The sequence below is a fragment of the Myotis daubentonii genome, chromosome 1 (genome assembly GCF_963259705.1).
Source record: "Myotis daubentonii chromosome 1, mMyoDau2.1, whole genome shotgun sequence".
NCBI lineage: Eukaryota > Metazoa > Chordata > Mammalia > Chiroptera > Vespertilionidae > Myotis > Myotis daubentonii.
The window spans coordinates 1,017,972-1,036,357 of NC_081840.1; the positions used below are offsets into that span (position 1 = coordinate 1,017,972).

General features: G+C 66.7%; 2 protein-coding genes across 2 annotated transcripts; one reads left to right on the forward strand and one right to left on the reverse strand.

The window, feature by feature from the left end:
* Positions 1-597: 597 nt before the first annotated feature.
* TRMT61A (tRNA methyltransferase 61A) lies at positions 598-9,647 on the reverse strand. Its single transcript, XM_059685635.1, has 4 exons — positions 8,952-9,647; positions 8,140-8,497; positions 5,400-5,666; positions 598-3,578 (listed from the first exon to the last, which is right to left on the reverse strand). The coding sequence occupies exons 2-4, from the start codon at positions 8,468-8,470 to the stop codon at positions 3,319-3,321; spliced, it is 858 nt and encodes a 285-aa protein (XP_059541618.1). The 5' UTR covers positions 8,471-8,497; positions 8,952-9,647; the 3' UTR covers positions 598-3,318.
* Positions 9,648-14,096: 4,449 nt separating this feature from the next.
* CKB (creatine kinase B) lies at positions 14,097-16,773 on the forward strand. Its single transcript, XM_059685551.1, has 7 exons — positions 14,097-14,289; positions 14,450-14,604; positions 14,682-14,814; positions 15,032-15,203; positions 15,839-15,962; positions 16,116-16,305; positions 16,386-16,773. Exons 1-7 carry the CDS (start codon positions 14,097-14,099, stop codon positions 16,562-16,564), a joined length of 1,146 nt encoding a protein of 381 aa, XP_059541534.1. The 3' UTR covers positions 16,565-16,773.
* The last annotated feature ends 1,613 nt before the right edge of the window (positions 16,774-18,386 follow it).

Here is an 18,386-nt window from a genome sequence, read left to right on the forward strand (position 1 = left end):
GCCTGGTGGGAACAGAATAATTCCCTCCCGCTGATGCCACGCCTGCAGGCAGCCTGACTTTGAAATGCCCTCGGCTGGGCACAGACGCAGTGTGGGGAGGATGGCAGGGCTGGCGAGGCCCGGCAGGCCCTTACCTGCCTGCTGAGGACCCGCTGTGCATGGTGCCTGCTGGGCAGGGAAGGCCCTGCTGACACCCACTGTGTGCTGTGGCCACGCAGCTTCTCCCTACAACCTCAGGTCTCTCTCATGCCTGACTTGAGGTTAGGCCACATACCAGAGGCTTGAAAAGTGCCCCATGACCCGACTTGTCCTTAATAGCTGAGATGTGGACAGACCAGCGTGCACAGGCCAGGCCCAGGTCTGGAGGAGGGGCCTCCAGTCAGCTCAGCCCCCACTCGGGCCTGGCTGAGGTTGGCCAAGAGCAGCCAGGCCACAGATCTGAGAGGCACTGATGGCTTCTTTAGGCCTCTGAGCTAGTTTTCTAGAGGGAGGGGATATTTGTTATGCAGCACATCTGTGGTGACAGCTAACTGATACACCTGCCCTGAAAGGTGTGGAGGTCAACTGAAGAGCCATCGGCCCATGCCCAGCCAAAGGTTTCCAGTTTGGGGTTTTATTATGCAACTGACTGTAAGCACAGTGACCAGATGACCTGCATTTGCCAGACAAGTCTCCTCGTCCAATCTCCTCTCCCGGTTTCCCGATGAACTATTCAAACACCCCTGACGCAAGAGCTACCCGAGTGCCTCAAAGGACAAAAGGTATTATCAGACCCAGAAGGAGCCCCAAGATTCTGGCCTTGGAATTTGACAGAGAATGGGGGCTTCCCGGCGGTGGCAGCCGAGCCCCACCAGGGATGGTAATCAGAGAGGTTCCCCGAGCACAAGCTGAGCCCACATGGACGGAATAACCTCCCAGCGCCATCGTGCCGTGCCAGCGGGCGGGTGTGATCAGGCAGGCATCCCGAGGGCGGAGTGGGGTCTGGCTGCCTCCTGGTGAGGCCCACCTGAGTGTTCCCACGCCCCTGCTCCTTGCTCTGCTCCCAGCATGGACTTCTCCCGACTGCCTGGGCCCAATGGGTGACCTGCCTGAGGATCCCAGCTCACACCTTCCTGGGAGGGCCTCCTGCTCCCCCCACTCCAATTTCCAGCAGCCCCCAGACCCGCCTGGCTGCCAAGGCCTCTGAGTCTCGGGGAATCCAGCAGAAACCTCTCCCTCTGTCCGTGGTCAAAGCCCGGGGGACCTCACAGGGCAGGAGTGTGTGATATGGGAGGCCTGGTGGGCGGGGCCTGGAGCCCAGTGAGTCCAATCTCCTCTGTGCCTCAGTTTCTCCCTGTGCAGTGGGCAGGAGCATCCTCCCTCGGCCTGGGCTCTGTGCTAACCACCTGCTCACAGCCAGAGGCAGGAGAGCAGGTGTGGCCTGGAGGACCGGCAGGAGAGAGCAGTCCAGCAAGGGCAGGGGCTGAGGGCCAGCCTGGGTGGGGCTCCCTGGGGAAGGCGGTAGGCGGTGGGAGCTGGTGTCCCTGCAGGTAGACTCTGACTCTGGCCTGAGGGTGGGATCCTGCCCGGGCCCTGGGGGGCGGTCTGAGCCTCAAGGGCAGTGGAGGAAGCTGGGTGTGGCGCCGGGCCACTCCGCAGGGTGGGGCAGTGCAGAAATTTCCAAGGAAAAGCAGGGCCACACAGTGTCTGGGCAGGGAGTGGAGTTACGGGATGAACCCTCGCTGTGTGACCAGCCCCATGCTGCTGACTCAAGGTGACTGCCCCTGACCTGACAATTGCTCACTCCCTGGCCCTGGGGTGACCACATAGCACAGCACGGGATGCGGGGAAGTGGGGGGTGGCTGAGCAGAACGCTCCCGCTCAGGGCGGGAAGGGAGGCCCGAGAAGGCACCCGAGAGCCTTGCAGGTGCACAGGAGTCGGCCCGGAGCTGAGGGCTGGAGCCCCACAGCCAGTCCCCAGCTGGGCATCGGGTCTGAGGTCAGGGCAGGTCCTGGACACGGGCTAAGCCCCTGGGAAAGGGTGCTGGTTCCAAGGACCCCAAGGGGACAAAGGTCTCTCGGAGACTGCACAGCATGTGGTATCGGGGAAGCCACCAGCCTCCGGACAGACACTAGGAAACTGCTCCTCCTGCAGGTCCCCCTGGCGCTAAGGCCCCACAAAACCTGGGGATGGCCTCAGGTCAGATGGCAGGTCTCGGGGCTCTTCAGGGAGCATGAGACACCAAAGCATCTCTGAGTGAGAGGCAGGGGGGCCTGGGGGAGGGGTCAGAGCTCTGGGACACAGTTGGACATGCTCTCTCCTCCCTCCTCCCCCTCCGGTCCTGGGGACAAGTGGCCCTTTTTGCAGCCGGTGGGGGTGGCCACACACTCGTCCTTTGTCCCAGTCGTCCAGGGCCCTGTGGTGCCTACTATGCAACAGGAAGCATCAGGGCAGATGGGCTGCGTGCGGAGGTCCAGCCTGGGCGCTGGTGTGGGGGAGGGGCTCTGGCCTCCAGGACACAGGACCCAGTCAGTGTGCAGGGCAGGGCGCGTGTTTATTCTCCACCAGGCGGGCTGTGCGCATGGTCCCGGGGCTGGGGCAGATGCCAGGCCCGTGTGCAGGGGCAGGGATGCCAGCCACACCCAGAGCTGGAGGCCAGGTCAGGCAGGTGACATGTGCCCCGGCCCTGGTGTCCTGCCCTCCATCCTGGGGTTGAGCAACAGGGGTTCCTACGGTTCCAAGCCCGGCTGGTGGGCAGACACACCCACCCAGGCTCCTAGGTAATGGAGGCCATGTGTCCCAGAGCAGAAGGCAGCTCCCAGCAGGCAGAGGAGGCGGGCGGGGCTGTTCCTGGGACAGACGGACAGGGTGTGCAGCAAACAACGGAACAAGGCGGGGCCGCCTCTCCCTAGTGGCTGGGCCAGGCTGGCCCACCAGCGCTGGGGAGGGTGGGCAGGGCCCAGGGTAGGGTTCATGGGAGCTGGGCCTCGGGGGCCGGGGGTCCACTGCACCAGGCGACAGGAATATCAGGGCGGGTGCTTCCTGCCCCCCTTCAGCCTCTGCTCCCCCACCTCCTTCCCTGCCTGGGGCCCCCACCTCATGCCTGGGCTCGGACCCAGAGGAGCCCGTGGCTGTGGGGCTTCGAGAGGCAAAGAGCAGCAGCTGGACAGGGACACTGGGCTGGGTGGAGGCCCCCCTCCCCCAGGGCCCTGAGGAGGCCCCACCCCACCATCTGTCTAAACAGGCCCAGCAGGCACCCGGCCATATAAGGCGGCCGCAGCGCGAGCCTCTCTGCTGGCCCAGGCCACCCACTCCTCGGCCTCCTGGCGGGCAGCCCGCTAGTCCGGGGTCTTGGTGGCGAAGGTCAGGTAGCCAGTGTGGCCCACGGCCTCCTTCATGGGTGCGCCGCTGCGGAAGGGGCCGGGGTCAGGGCCGGGGGCGGCGCCCAGGTCGGGCGGGGGCAGGCTGACGGTGCGCACGCTGTACACCTGGGGCAGCACCTCCACAGTGCTCAGCTCCGAGAAGCCGCGGGCTGCCAGCGCCTGGCACGTGCGCTGCACCTGCTCGATGCACGGCGAGAAGGAGCAGAAGCGCCCACCTGCGGGGAGGACACGTGTCAGAGGGCAGGGAGCCCCCCAGGCCGGCGTCAGTGGCTGGGACTGCAGGGCAGGCCATCCCCCCCCCCCCCCCCCCGGGTCTCCCGGGAGTGGGTGCTGATCAAGAAACCCCAGTATGAGCCAGGAGGGTGGGTGCCCAGACCCTGCCATGGGGTCTGAGGCTGGCCATGTGCTCAGGCCATGAAGAGCTGAGGTCAGGGGCCAGGGCAAAGGCTGGGTAGGGAGTTAGGTAGAGCCTTGGCATCCCAGCTGCCAGCTCATTTGGCCCAGAACAGCTCTAACCAGATGGCCTTAACCATGCAGCCCTAACCACACAGCTCTAACCTTACAGCTCTAAACAGACATCCCTAATCAGACATCCCTAACCACACAGCTCTAATCTTACAGCCCTAACCACACAGCCCTAGCGGGTGAGGCACTGGGTCCCAGGAAGCCAGAGGCACCTCCTCTGTGTAGGGCAAGAAGCTGAGGATGAGGGGGTGGGGGGGGGGGTGGAGATTGGGGGGTGGGAGTAAAAGCCTCTTTCTGCCTCCCTCTGTGGCTGCCTGCAGTGCCCCTCAGCCTGCCCGGTCCCAGTCCTGCGGAGAAGGTTCTGGAAGCCAGGGTGGGAGGAGGGGTGTGGCCCGGGCAAGCCTTGGATTGCCTGTGCGGCCTGGTCACCCACCATACCCGCACCCAGGAAACTTGTCTCCACCAGGGCTGCAGTGCCACCACCAAGAGGAGACCCTACCCCTGTGTTCACTGCCAGGGAAACTGAGGCCCCACAAGGCCCAGAGCCTGGAGAGTGGGGACCACCCGTGGCCGGGCCAGGCTCCCAGCGGGCAGGTGAGCCCAGAAAAAGGCCAGAGCGCCTCTGGGCCCAGAACAAACAGCAGAGAACAAAGAGCCCAGAAGGGGCCTGAGGAGCAGAGGGAACAGCAGATGGCGTGGCTCCAGCCGCTGCCAGGAGTCTCGGCAGCAAGGAGGCCACGGCTGGGCAGCCGGCTCCGGCCTCCCCGGACTGCGGCCTGGACCCCCGGGGCCCTGGAGTGGGGTGGATAGGGAGGGCGCAAAGCGGGAGGGCGGAGCCGGGGCTGTCCCACTCCCCGCCCCAGGCCACCTGGGCAGCGGCCAGGACCCTGGAGTCCAGGGCGAGCCTGAGCCAGCGGGCGGGGGCCGCCATATCACTGGGGGGCCACTGCGCTGCCGTGGGGGCCACATCACTGGGGGGCCACCGCGCTGCCGTGGGGGCCACATCACTGGGGGGCCACCGCCCTGCCGTGGGGGCCACATCACTGGGGGGCCACCGCCCTGCCGTGGGGGCCACCGCCCTGCCGCGGGCCTTGCTTTCCGAGGAGCAGCCCTCCCTGCAGCTCCGGCTCAGCGGTGGGAGGGAAGGGGCTGCTGCCCCAGCCGCTCCTTCTCCAGAAAAGGGAAAACCCAGGGCCCAGCCAGCGCCTCCCTGGCCGGGAGCCCACTTCCGCCGCCGCGCCAGCTTCTTCCCTAAAAGGGACCAGATGCCTGGCTGCTGGCTGGGGGGAGGGGCAACTCCGACTCTGCGGGGAACCGCTGGGGTCAGGGGCTGACCTCCGACCCCCAGCACACCCGTGGTGCAGGTCCCCCCTCAGGCAGGGCTGCCACACTCCCCAGGGGCTGAGGCACCCCCTCCTCGGGTGGGCGCCCAGCCTGACTCTGGCACCCCTCACCCGCCCGCCAGACCTCCCTGAGGCCATCCCGCCCCTGCTGTGTGGCCTGGTGACTCCTGACCGCTCTGGGCCCAGAGCCAAGCCCCCAGGGCGTACCCCTCCCAGCACCCCACGCACCTTCAACCTTGAGGGCGTCCCAGGCGTGGCCCACGGCCTCCCACGGCGACGGGATGTCCAGGAAGACAGCGTCTGCCACGTGGCTCACGCCGAAGCCGCTGCGGCACACGTCCTGGTTGCGCACGGTCACCCAGCGGCTCAGGCGGTGCTCCCGGAACTCCTCCCGCGCCTTCTCCGCCCGCTGCTGGTGGAACTCCACCGTGTGCAGGTGGCCCGTGGGCGCCACGGTGCGGATGATGGCGTGGGACACAGAGCCGCTGCCCGTGCCTGGGGGACAGGACGGTGTCAGGGGGACGGCCGTGTCCACCCAGGAAACCACCCCAAGAGACCCACAGAGGGCCCCCAAGGTCAGCTGGCCCGGGGTACCAGTGGGCATCCCTCGTGAGCTGCCTGTCAGTCCTGGCTGCCCTCTGACTCCGGCTGGGGGAGGGGTCAGCAGATGCCTGCCCTGCCCGGTCCCGGGGCAGGAGCAAACCCACTGCCCGGCCCTGGGGACAGCGTGTTGGGAGCGGCTGGGGCAGAGCAGACAGAGCAGCCTGGCTCTGTCCCATCGCCTTCCACGCGTGGCTGGTCCCGGTTCCTGGAGCTCTGGGCTCACCAGGTGGGTCCGTCCTTCCACCCAAGCTCCTCTGCCCGCCCCCTGCTGCCCCTGAGTCCCTGATACCGACTCCCCACAAGCTCCCCTCCCCGCCTCCTACCCTGCAGCGCCAGCTGGCCTGTGTCCCTTGCCCCGACCCCCCCTTGTCCCCTGGGTGCAGGTGCCACCTACTTGATGACAACGCCCCAAGCATGGCCCTGCACCCGACTCTGACCTAGCACCTAGCGTCTCCCGCACACTCGCCAGCCACCTCCCAGCTACACCCAAACCGCGCCTGGCACTCATGGTGCAAAGCTGGACCCGATCCCACGCCAAGTCGGCTCCCTGCCAAGCCTTCCACAACCCAGCCGACCACACCCACTGACTCTCCCCTCCCCCACCCACACGGATCCACCTGGAACACCTGGAACGCCTTCCTCGCCTGCCTGCCCCGCCTGTCACGTCTCTCCCAGACCCACTGCTGGTCCTGTCCCCACCTGCCCACCGAGCCGGGGGCCCATCCCTCCTGGCTCAGTGACAGCCACCAGCCTGGCTGCCTGCAATCGCCCCAGCACCCCTAGTGGGGCCGGGGAGACTCGGCACAAACTGGCCGCGCTCCCCTTCCACGCAGGGTAGAGTCAACTCCTCCTGACGCTGTGTGTGCCGTCCCGTCCCCCCCCGGCCCCCGGCAACCCCCCCTTGTTTCTTGCTCCTGCCAGGCTGGTCTCTGTGCTGCCTCTCACTGGGGGCCCCTGCTTGCTCTCCCCTGGGGTGACACTCTCCAACTCAATGTCCCTGCTGCAGAGGTCCTCTCTGACTGCTGCCTGGAGGCACCCGAGTGACCCTCAAACACGCAGCTCTGCCTTACAAGCTCAAGCAATCCACGCACCGCAGTGGTGCCGGCGATCCGACCACCAGTCCCTCCGAGAGGCAGGACCCGGGTCTGCCTGGTCCATGGCTGTGCCTCCAGGTCCTAGAAGGGGAGCCAGACACCAGAGGAGCCCAGAGCAGCCCACTGGCCGGCCCTTCTTCCCTGAGAGCAGCGGGCCCTGGACAGGGTGCAGCAGGGCTGAGCCCGCACCGAGTCCTGCTGCTCGCCTGCCCCGGCACCCCAGTGCCTCGTGCTGGGTGCTGCCTCTGCCCGGCCCCCACCTCTGAACCAGAGCCTAGCCCCTGCTTCTTATTTCAACACGTTTGGCTGCGCAACAGGGAACATCCAACTGTCCATGCGGAGAAACTGCAGCCCAGAGAGGAACAGGATGGCCGGAGGCCCTCAGCAAGCTGGCAGCAGGGGCAGCAGGGCCTCTTCATGACCCGCGACCCAGTGTCCCAGCCCATACGGAGCCTACTAGAAACCTACGGCCCCCGGGCGGTCCGCTGCCAGGCTACAGGCTTCAGTCTCCACCCCAGGCTGGTCCAGCGCCCCTGGGCGTGTCTGTGTGTGAAAGGCCTGAGAACAGCTGGCCTCAGGCACTGTGCCCGCACCCGGCTCCTGGGCTCAGGTCCATGATGCCCTGGGAACCGTGCCTGGGGCAGGCTCCCCACCTGCCACAGCATCTCCAAGTAGCCCTGGCCACCCTCCACTTGCAGCAGCCGGGGACTGCTGGGCCAGCCCCCCTCTGCCCTCTGCCAGCACAGGGTTAGGGAATGGCAGTCAGTACCTTGGTCAGCACCAAGGGGCACTGTGGCCCCGCTGCAGCAAGACAGGCAGGACCCTTCCTGCCCCCCCACATGCCTGCTCTAGTCCCCTCAACTCCCACTCAGTACAGCACCAGCCTCCTGACCAGCCTCCTTGCTTCTGCCCTCACTCCCTGCAGGCAGTCCCTCCAAAGGTCCTGTTTAAAAAAGAAGTCAAGCCCGGCTCGTGTAGCTCAGTGGTTGAGTGTTGACCTATGAACCAGAGGTCATGGTTCGATTCCCGGTCAGGGCACATGCCTGGCTTGTGGGCTCCATCCCCAGTTGGGGGCGTGCAGAAGGCAGCCGATCCATGATTCTCTCTCATCATGGATGTTTCTCTCCCTCTCCCTCCCTCTCTGAAGTCAATAAAAATAGGTTTTCTAAAAGCAGAGGTCAAGGAGCCACACTGCCTTCAGGAGGGCGCAGCGGCCCTGTCTGACCCCACCACGGGCCATTTCTGAGGCGGCGCGATGCACATCGACTCACCGGACTCGCAGACCACAGAGCCTGGCCGCAGGTCCAGCATCATGGTGAGCAGGGCGATGTCGGTGGAGTAGAGGATCTGGGTGCGGTGCGGCAGGTTCAGGGTCCAGAGCTCGGGCGTGGGGTGCAGCACGTACACCCAGCCGCCGCGGCCGCAGGTCACTTTGGAGCCGAAGGGGCGGCCGATGAGGTCCACCGAGTGCCGCAGGACGCCGTGCCGCGTCTGGGTCTGCGCCCCGCGCTGCACGCTCACCGCCACCATCGCCCCGTGGCCCAGCGACAGGATGGCGGTGTCGCCCTCCTTGATCAGCTCCTCGTAGCCCACGAAGCTCATGGTGTGGCTCTCGGCGGCGCCAGGGACCTGGAGGAGGGACGGGGCGTGAGCGCGTGCGGGCCCGGGAGGCGGGACGTGCGCGGTGCGCCAGGTCCCAGGCCACGGGGAGGGCTGGCTCAGGCCCCGCACTGTCCCCCGGGCGGCCCACCCCCTGGCCGACATGGACCCTCTGGGGCGGGGGTGTGAGTCGGCGGCCATCGGCCCAGAGCACAGGGAGAGGCGGGCCAGGCCCGGCCGGGGTTCCCACGACGTCAGGGCCTAACCCGCTCGCCACGCTCCGCGGGAAACGGGCGCCCACCCCCCGGTGAGCGCGGGCGGCTGGACCCTGCGGACCCCTCCCCAGAGCACAGGGAGAGGCGGGCTCCGGGGGACGCGGGGGACGCGAGGGCCGCCCGGCACCGGTCTGGGCGGGACCACGGAGCCGGACGGGCGCGCGGGACCCGGGCCGACCCCCGCCCGCGCGGGCCCCGCGGACGCTCACCCGACGCCCCGCCGGCTGGGCTGAGGGAGGGTCCGCACGTGGCTCGGCGACCGCGGCACTTCCGGCTCCAGCCGGGCGCGCGGCGCCTGCTGATGACGTCACGGCGCCCGGCCGTCGCCGCGGGGTCGCGGGCACGTGGCCGGCCCCGGCCGCCGGCTTCCCCTGGGTGCGGCTCCTGTGTTGACACTCGCCCGTGGGACACAGGCCGGGGGTCGCACGGTCCCAGCAGCCGGCGCCGCGCCCCCGCCCCGAGGCCCCGCGGCCGCCGCCCTGTCCCCCGGGCGGACACGGGGCGTGGGCAGTCGGAGGGTCGTCCGGAAGGCCGGTCCGGGGTCAGCCAGGCTGCGGGAGCGGCTGGCGGGTCTGCGCAGGGGGAGCTGGGGGACCGGCTGCCTTTGGACGCAGTGAGGACGGCGCCAGCGGCCCGAGCCAAGGCCGGGGGAGGGGCAGGGCCGGGAAGGCGCAGCCTCGTGCCTCCGCGGGGCTGATTCAGAACCGGTTCCTCCTGCGGCGGAGGGCGGGCCGCGCTGGACTGCCGCCCGCGCTCAGCTCCCGGCGAGGAGGGCTGTCCCTTTAGCCCTGGGGCTGGAGAGGGTTGGCGATGCCCTCAGCTCGCAGCGACCCTGGGCTTAGCCGGGGCCCTAACGTGGGCCACACTTCCCGGCCGGGCTGGTCCAGCCTGGCACACGGGAGCGGCCAGGCCGCGGGAGAGCCAGCCCCGCCCAGCCTTGCCACGCTGTGGGGCTGCTGAACTCTCCCTCCTCGGGGCCAGGCCTGGCAGTCGGTGGCCCTCGGAGTCCACGGTGGGAACGCAGGTGCCCTAGCGGGGCCTGGGCCTGGGCTCCCCAGGGATAAGGTGAGGGGCTGCTGGCCCCCCACGCTCTGCGGGTTCCTGTCCCTGTGGGGCCAGCACTCCGGCCGCTGGCTGCCTGTGGCTGCTGCATGGCCTCCTTGCCTCCTGCTCTCAACGTGGAGCCAACCCAGCGCCATCCAGGGCCCACCCTCTGTTCCAGTTGACTCTGCTTTGGCCTCTTGCACCGCCTGAGTCACTCCCTAATTGCTCCCCCGAGAGATCTGGATTTTCCACTTCTCCTCGTGAGTTCCCCTTTCGCCAGCCACCCAGCTGTGGTGTGGAGCCCAGGCTGGGCGCCTGCTAAGCCTAAATTAGGACGGGGTGTTGGGGTGTTTCCTGTGGTCCCGTCTCCCCACTGCCTCTGGCGTTACTGGCTGCCCCCTCCTCCAGGCAGCCTTCCCAGGGCAGCCCATCTGCTCCATCGGAGACGCCCCAGCGCTCAGCCGGAGTCCTCCAGCACTGGCCTCCCCCGCCCAGCCCCCACCCCCACCTCCACCCCCACCCAGCTGATTCCCCAGGTCAGGTTGGCGCCTGTCCCCCGCAGAGTTTGTATATAAGGGAGGGACCACTTCACAGACGGGGAGAGCAAGACTCGGAGGTTTAATAACTTGCCTAAGGTCACAGTCAATGCAGCCAAAGTGGAATTGGGATTTAAAGCCAGTAAACTTGGCTGCAGGGAACGAGCGGCCGGTAGATCTGAAGGCCGATGGGAACAGGCAGGAAGGAAACCCGGGGGAAAGGGAGAAGCTGAGGATGCGCTCGGGGGAGGCTGCCCTGCGCACGTCCTGGCAGCGGCAGGTGAGGCAGGTCCCTCCTCTGACCAGCCCAGCCCAGCCGCCCACTGTGCTGACTCCATGGCAGCCCCGCCTCTGCTGAGCACAGCCAACTTCCTCTAGGTCCCGCAGAGCTGAGTGACAGGGCGCGGGGAGGAAGCAATGGCGACCCTGGCTGCTCTGACTCGGGCTGCGAGGAGGGCCGGTGCCCAGCCTGGCCCTTGCAGCTGGCCGGCCCCCGCCTGCCCGCCATCGGGGCCATGGCCTGTGGATGAGCAGGGACTCCTTCCAGGCCCCTCCCCGCCGGGGCTGGTGGTAACCAGGTGTGATTCTGAGGAACCCACACTGTAAACTGTCCAGGTGATGTCACCTGGCTTCTCTCCTAGACGCCACCAAACCGGCTTCTGTGGGCCCCGGGGAAAGCGGAGGGTCCGCAGGGGCTCCCCCACCCCACACCCTGCTGCCCTGCTCTGGGACCACCAGGCCCCAAGCAGCCCCGCCTGGTGCCTGGTGCGGGGCACCCTCACCTTGGCATTTGGGTCTGAAGGCCTCAAAGTTCCCCTCCCCTTCCCCTGCCACAGCTGCTGACCCCCTCGCCGTCAGAGTCCAGCCCAGGGTGGGCCCCGGCCAGGTTGGCACAGGGCAGCCACTCAGGTGCTGAGGGACTGCCGGCCTCGCCACCCACCTGTCGGTCTTCCCCCGCTTAAGTGCAAAACTGGACAGAATACCCAGCCCAGGAGGTGAGGGTGCCAGAGCCCAGGCGGGCGGTCCCGGGCGGGGCTACCTCCGTGTGGACCTTGCCTGTGCAGGGAGTCCTTCCCTCTCCCCACCCCCGAAGTGGCCAAGCCCTGGGCGGCCTGGGGGTGGGGGAGGGGGCCTTCAGAGCGGCTGCTGAGGCTGAGACAAAGAGGAAGCCCAGAGATCCCCCCCCCCCCCCACCGTGTGTCTGGAAGCCAAGTCAGCCTCGCGGGCCCAGCAGCTCTGGTTTCTAGAAACAGGAACCTGAGCCCATCAGGCCTCCGGAGGTGGGGAGGCAGCTGCAGATATTTCTGAAACTGGGGAAGGGGCTGCAGGAACCCCAGGCTTAAGGGACACCGGCTGTCCAGCCAGCCCGCACCGCTTGCTCTTGCACAACGGCTTGTTTTATGAGCCTAAAAACACCACCTCGCAAACACAAAAAGCGCTTGTGGGAGCAGGTCAGAGCGCGCCCAGGTGAGAGGGAAGAGCCAGGGTTCCCTCTGCGGTCACCGTGGGGGCAGCCAGGAGGCTCCGCGCCCTCTGATGCGCGCGCAGAGGTGGAGGGACTGCTTGGTGCTTGTCCGGGGTCTCTGCTTCAGTGCATCCGCAGGCACTGGGACTCCTGGCGCTGCCCCTGCCCACCCTCCTCCCCTCTGGTGTTTGTTGGCATGGACGCTCACTCAGGGCCAGTCTCTCCCAGCAGCATGGTGTTCCCCTCGCTGCCCGCAGAGCTCACCCTGAAGGCCTGGGGGGTGGGAAGGGGGGTGACATACACACATAGATGAGGGCTTCCTCCTTTCTTGCTTTATTCTTTTTTAAAAATATATATTTTTATTGATTTCAGAGAGGAAGGAAGAGGGAGAGAGAGAAACATCCATGAGGAGAGAATCATGGATCCGCTGTCTCCTGCCCACCCCCTACTGGGGATCGAGCCCACAACCTGGGCATGTGCCCTTCACCGGATTGGAACCTGGGACCTTTCAGTTCCCAGGCCGACGCTCTATCCACTGAGCCACACAGGCTAGGGCCCTTGCTTTATTCTTAAAGCAGTGTATGATGGGTATTAACCACAGGTGCTCTGGTTCACTCTTTAAATTGCTGTATAATCCTCCACACTGGGCTCAGGCCTCCCACCCAGGGCCAGCACCCAGCGATGGGCACCCAGTCATATACATGTTGATCTGTGTGTTTGTGTTTCGAACTACAGGTCTCTATCGGCAGAGGCCACCCTTTCCACAGGGTCACGGGGTCATGGAGTGGGAATATTTTTTTAAATAGATTTTATTGATTTTTTACAGAGAGGAAGGGAGAGGGATAGAGAGTTTGACACATCAATGAGAGAGAAACATTGATCAGCTGCCTCCTGCACACTCCCTACTGGGGATGTGACTGCAACCAAGGTACATGCCCTTGACCGGGATCGAACCTGGGACCCTTGAGTCTGCAGGCCAACGCTCTATCCACTGAGCCAAACCGTTTAGGGCAAATATTTTTAATTTTAATAGATATTCTGCCAAAGTACTTTCCAAAAAAGATGTAGCAGTTCGCAGTAGTGAATGCCCGTCTCCCCACAGCTCACACTGGCTGGTGTCCCTCTTTTACAGTGTTGCTACTCTGGGTGCGTTAAGGGCAGTGGAAGGCAGTAGAGTCATTGTCTTTTAAATTTAAATGGCATGATTCTGACTTTTAGGGTCTTTTTACATCTCACGTATACTTAACTGTGAGCGAGTCCTCCCATGTTTGCCTTTGGGGGTTGGGTGGTGAGGCTGAACCTGCCCCCCGCGCAGAGGCCAGGGCTGGGGTCTGGAGACAGGCTTTGCACGGCCCAGCGGCCTCTCCGGGCCCCCAGCGCTCCAGGACTCGCCCAAGGTCAAGGCGCCGCGGGTGCCGCGGGCTGGGCCGGAGCCAGACTGCGCCGCGGGCTCGCTTTCACTCTCTGCACCAAGATCGCCCCAGAGATGCCCGGGGCACCTTGAGAAAGGGCGCGGTTGGGAACCAGCTGGACGGCGCGGGGGGAGGGGGAGCAGTACCTGCAGCGGGAGCCCAGGACGCTCCCCCGGCCCTTGCCGCTGTCCTCGCGGGGACTGGCGGGAACCAAGATGCGGATAAGCCCGAGCTGCCTCGGAGCCTGGCGGCTCTCTGCCTCAGTTTCCCGCCCGGGAGCAGAGTTGGGGAGAACTCCAGGATGTCCAAAGGTCTGCGGTTCCGGCTTCGGGGCCCGGGGCGGGCGACGGGCCGGGTAGGCGGGATGCGGGGTCCAGGGAGGGAATTCTCCGGGTGGGAGGCCTGGCGGGGAGGGGGTGGGGGGGGCGGTTTGGAGCTGCGGGCGGCGGACAAAGCGGCGACACCACCCCGCGGCGCGGGCCAATGGAATGAATGGGCTATAAATAGCAACCAATGGGCGGCCCGCGTTGCGCCCCTTAAGAGCCGCGGGAGCGCGGATCTGCCGCTGTTCGCCTGCGACGCTCCCGGAGCTGTGGAAGCATCGATCTCCCTGCTGCCGGGTGAGCGGGCCCGAGGGCCCGGGACGGACGCGCTGGGGCGGGGCGGGGGCCGCTGCATCCTGTGCTCCGGGCGCGACGAAGACCCCCAGGCTGGAGCCCGAGCGCCTGGGGCGGCACGGACGCCCCCGAGCGCGCACAGCGGACCCCGCTGACCTTGGCCACATCCGGGGGCTGGGGCTGGGGACCAGGGTGCCGGGTGGCTTGCAGGTCCTTGGGAGGCTGGTGCCCCGATCCGCTCTGATGCACCGTCTCCCGCAGCCCGCCGCCCGCCGCCGCCATGCCCTTCTCCAACAGCCACAACGCGCGGAAGCTGCGCTTCCCCGCGGAGGACGAGTACCCCGACCTCAGTGGCCACAACAACCACATGGCCAAGGTGCTGACCCCCGAGCTGTACGCCGAACTGCGCGCCAAGAGCACGCCGAGCGGCTTCACGTTGGACGACGTCATCCAGACCGGAGTGGACAACCCGGGTACGCGCAGCCGGTCCCGGGGCGGGGGTCGGCGCGTTCCCAGCAGGGCATCCGGGGGGGGGCGGGGTCCCCCGCACGCCCCGCGCGGAGCTGCTGGCTGTTCGGCCGCCGGCTTGGGCGGGCAGTGACGTCACTGCCCCGGTTTGGCGCCCTCCCCCAGGCCACCCCTACATCATGACCGTGGGCACCGTGGCGGGCGACGAGGAGTCGTACGAAGTATTCAAGGAGCTCTTCGACCCCATCATCGAGGACCGGCACGGCGGCTACAAGCCCGGTGACGAGCACAAGACCGACCTCAACCCCGACAACCTGCAGGTGCGGGGCGGCTGGGCGGCGGGGCGGCTGGGCGGGGAGGCAGGTCCCGGCGGCGCTCACCTAAGCTCGGCCCGCAGGGCGGCGACGATCTGGACCCCAAGTACGTGCTGAGCTCTCGGGTGCGCACGGGCCGCAGCATCCGCGGCTTCTGCCTCCCGCCGCATTGCAGCCGCGGGGAGCGCCGCGCCATCGAGAAGCTCGCCGTGGAAGGTAGGGGTCCCGCCCGCCCCTCCGCGTCCCGGCCGCGCCCGCCTTGTTTACTCGTCATCCGAGCCGCCCTGCTCTTATCTGCACGCGCGGTCCGGTTTCCCAAGGGACGGAGGCCCAGCCTTGCGCCGACAGCGGCCTGGGGACCGCGCAGACTGGGTCCCGCGGGGCGGGGGCGGGGTCCGGCCCGCAGCCTGCCCCTGAGCCGGCCTCTCCGCAGCGCTGTCCAGCCTGGACGGCGACCTGGCCGGCAAGTACTACTCGCTCAAGAGCATGACGGACGCGGAGCAGCAGCAGCTCATCGATGACCACTTCCTCTTCGACAAGCCCGTGTCGCCGCTGCTGCTGGCCTCGGGCATGGCCCGGGACTGGCCCGACGCCCGCGGCATCTGGTGCGTGTCCCCTCCCCGCTCCCCATCCCGCGGTCCCCGCCTTCCCTGCGCCGCCCCGCCCATGCAGTGGAGGAAGGAGGGGTCACGCTCCTGGGACAGGTTTGGTGCCACCAGGGCCTCCTGGCAGGTGACCTTGATCAGGCAGGTGGGCGGAGGCCTCAGTCCGGGGGGACCTTAGGGGTGGGGGAGGAGACAGGCCAGGTTGGCTTCTCTCCCCCCGTCTTGGGAGCTGGAGCTCCTTGTTTTCTTTCTTTCTCACACGGGACTCGGCCAGGTGCTGGGTGACGCAGAGGATTCCCAGTGGGGCGAGGGAGGGCCTCCTGCTTGCCTCACTGTAGGCGGGGCTCCAGCCCCGGACACAGTGCTTTCCAGGGCAGGGGTGGGGGTGGGGCTATCCTGGCGGCTCTTGCCTCTCACCTCTTAGATGGGGACCTGGTGTCCCCCTCAGTGCTGCCCCCAGCACGTGACTGGCAGGATGGGGGGCAGCTTAGGGCTTTTTGATCCATTTCTGAGGTGTCCTGGCCTCCCTGCCTGCCCCTGGGTACACCTCAGGCCTGGGACCCCCTGGAGTCTTTTCTGGATGTGCCAAGGCCTCCGTTCTGGAGGCGGCCTGACAATGCCCCCCCCCCCCCCAGGCACAATGACAATAAGACCTTCCTGGTGTGGATCAATGAGGAGGACCACCTGCGGGTCATCTCCATGCAGAAGGGGGGCAACATGAAGGAGGTGTTCACCCGGTTCTGCAATGGCCTCACCCAGGTCAGGCCTGGCCCCCAACAGGAGCTGGCATGAGTGTGTGTGTGAGGGGGTCGGTGCCAGGGATTTAGTCACCTCAGGCTCCTGGGTCCCAGCTGGTCGCCTGCGGGGAGGGGTCTCTCCAGGCCTCGCCGCTCATGCCTTCTCCACCTCCAGATTGAAGGGCTCTTCAAGTCTAAGAACTACGAGTTCATGTGGAACCCGCACCTGGGCTACATCCTCACCTGCCCGTCCAACCTGGGCACGGGGCTGCGGGCGGGCGTGCACATCAAGCTGCCCCACCTGGGCAAGCACGACAAGTTCGCGGAGGTGCTCAAGCGGCTGCGGCTTCAGAAGCGAGGCACAGGTGCGTGGGGCAGGGTCTGACCCCAGCTCTCCCGCAGCTCCCCCACCCCCCCACCCCCGCTGACCTGGCTGTCCCCCCAGGTGGTGTGGACACGGCCGCGGTGGGCGGGGTCTTTGACATCTCCAACGCCGACCGCCTGGGCTTCTCCGAGGTGGAGCTGGTGCAGATGGTGGTGGACGGCGTGAAGCTGCTCATTGAGATGGAGCAGCGGCTGGAGCAGGGCCAGGCCATCGACGACCTCATTCCCGCCCAGAAGTGAAGCCGCCCAGCACCTGCCACCGCCACCAGCCCTGCCGCTTCCTGACGTATCGCCTGGGCAGAGCCCACCACACACCCTGAGCTCGAGCCCGCGGCCGAGCCCTTAGCTCGCTGTAGAGACTCCCGTTGCCCTAGGTAGAGTTTATTTTTGGTTAAGTGATGGCTACGATGTTGCTGATGCTGAAATAAACAGGGTTTGGCCTGCCACGAGCCTGCCCCTCTGGTCACTTCTGGGATGCAACAGGAACAGGAGGGTCACCCTGCTGTGCCCACCTGGTCCTATTCCATGAACCCCTCTTGGCCCTCCCTGCAGGCCTGGGGTGGGCTGGGGGAAGGCTGTGGAGGAGGAGGAGCTCCAGGGAGGAGCCCCCAAGCTGAGCATCTAAGAGCACTTGGGCCTGGGGTGGAGCCTGGCACTTGGCTCAGCCCCGCCTGCAGCGTGGGGGAGGTGTGGATGCTGTGAGGAGGGCGGGAGTCCAGAAACTTGAAACCTTTTGTTCCTCCGCCCCCAAACACTACCCCCTCCTCCAGCCAGCCTGGCAGCATCCCCTCCCCGACACCCACCCTCTCTGCTAGGTACTCTACCCGCAGGCTGAACTGGCCCCTCGTGCCCCCAGGCCCCACCCTGCAGTTTCTTCCAGAAGCCTGGGGTCCTCACACCACCCTCCTCAGGGCCCCAGTCCCTCCGACTCCCACAGTGGGTCCCACCGTAGTGTCCCCGGCCAGGCTTTCTGCGTGTTTCCCAGCTGCCACTGCCCCCGGCTGGTCTCTCACTCTGTGAGCCCACCATGACGAGTCAGCCAGGGCCTGGCTGTCCCTTCTCCAACTCCTCAGCCCTGAGGGCAGCCTGTGCTGCCACCTGCTGGCCAGGGCCGTCTCTGTCCTGACACCCACCCCCTCCAGCCTGGGGTGCCCCAGCCCAAGCTTGGTCCCGCAGGCCTTCCCCTTCCCAGGTTCTCCTGCAACTGTGAAGCCAGGCCCGGCCTCTGCGCCTACCTCATCCTGGGCTGGCAGTCTGTCCGCTGAAGGCTGTGGGCTCTCTACCTGGGACGGGCAGCTGGTTATCCCAGACCCTGGGGCTCAGTACAAGCAGGTGTGGGGGTAGGGCAGCATGAGGAACCGCAGGCGTCCTGGGTGTGGGGGGCCCATGCAGGTGGAGTCCAGGCTGGGAGCCTTTGCCAGGGACCGCGGTCAATACTTGCTGGGCTGGCCCCCTGCTGGGGCATCTCTGCACTCATCCTTCCTGGGCTGAGCAGGCAGGCCAGGAAGACAGGAGGCAGGGCACCTTTACGTGGCTTCAGTGTCCTCCACCTCTGGGGCCTGGGTCCGCGGAGCCCAGGAAGTGCAGCCGCGGGAAAGGCCTGGCCCTGCAGAGGGAGGTGGGGGGCAGCCATGGAGGAGCAGCAGCAGCCCTCCCCGGCCAGGCTCCCTGCGCCACTGCCATGGAGGCTCTCCTGCACAGTGGCGCGTGGGCCGAGGGGCTCCTGCTGGGTGTGGCTGTGCCCCAGTGCGGGGTGAGCGCTGCCCCACGGCGCCTCGGTGGGCAGCAGCACCGAGGCAGACACACCACTTCTTAACAGAAGGTCTCATCCCCTCAGCATGCCACCCAGGGAGGCCCAGGTGGCTGGGCCGTCTCGGGCTCAGCTACCCGACTGGACACGACTGTGCCAGGCCACCTGGTTTCCTAGCCCTTCCCCCTGCGTTCCGGGTTCCTCGTGTCCTCTTGCTGCACTGAGTGCACTCTCGTAGCTGCCATCACGCACTCTGGGACCAGGCCCCACCGCCTCCCCTTCCTCTGGGCTCCAGGGCGAGTTTAATTTTCC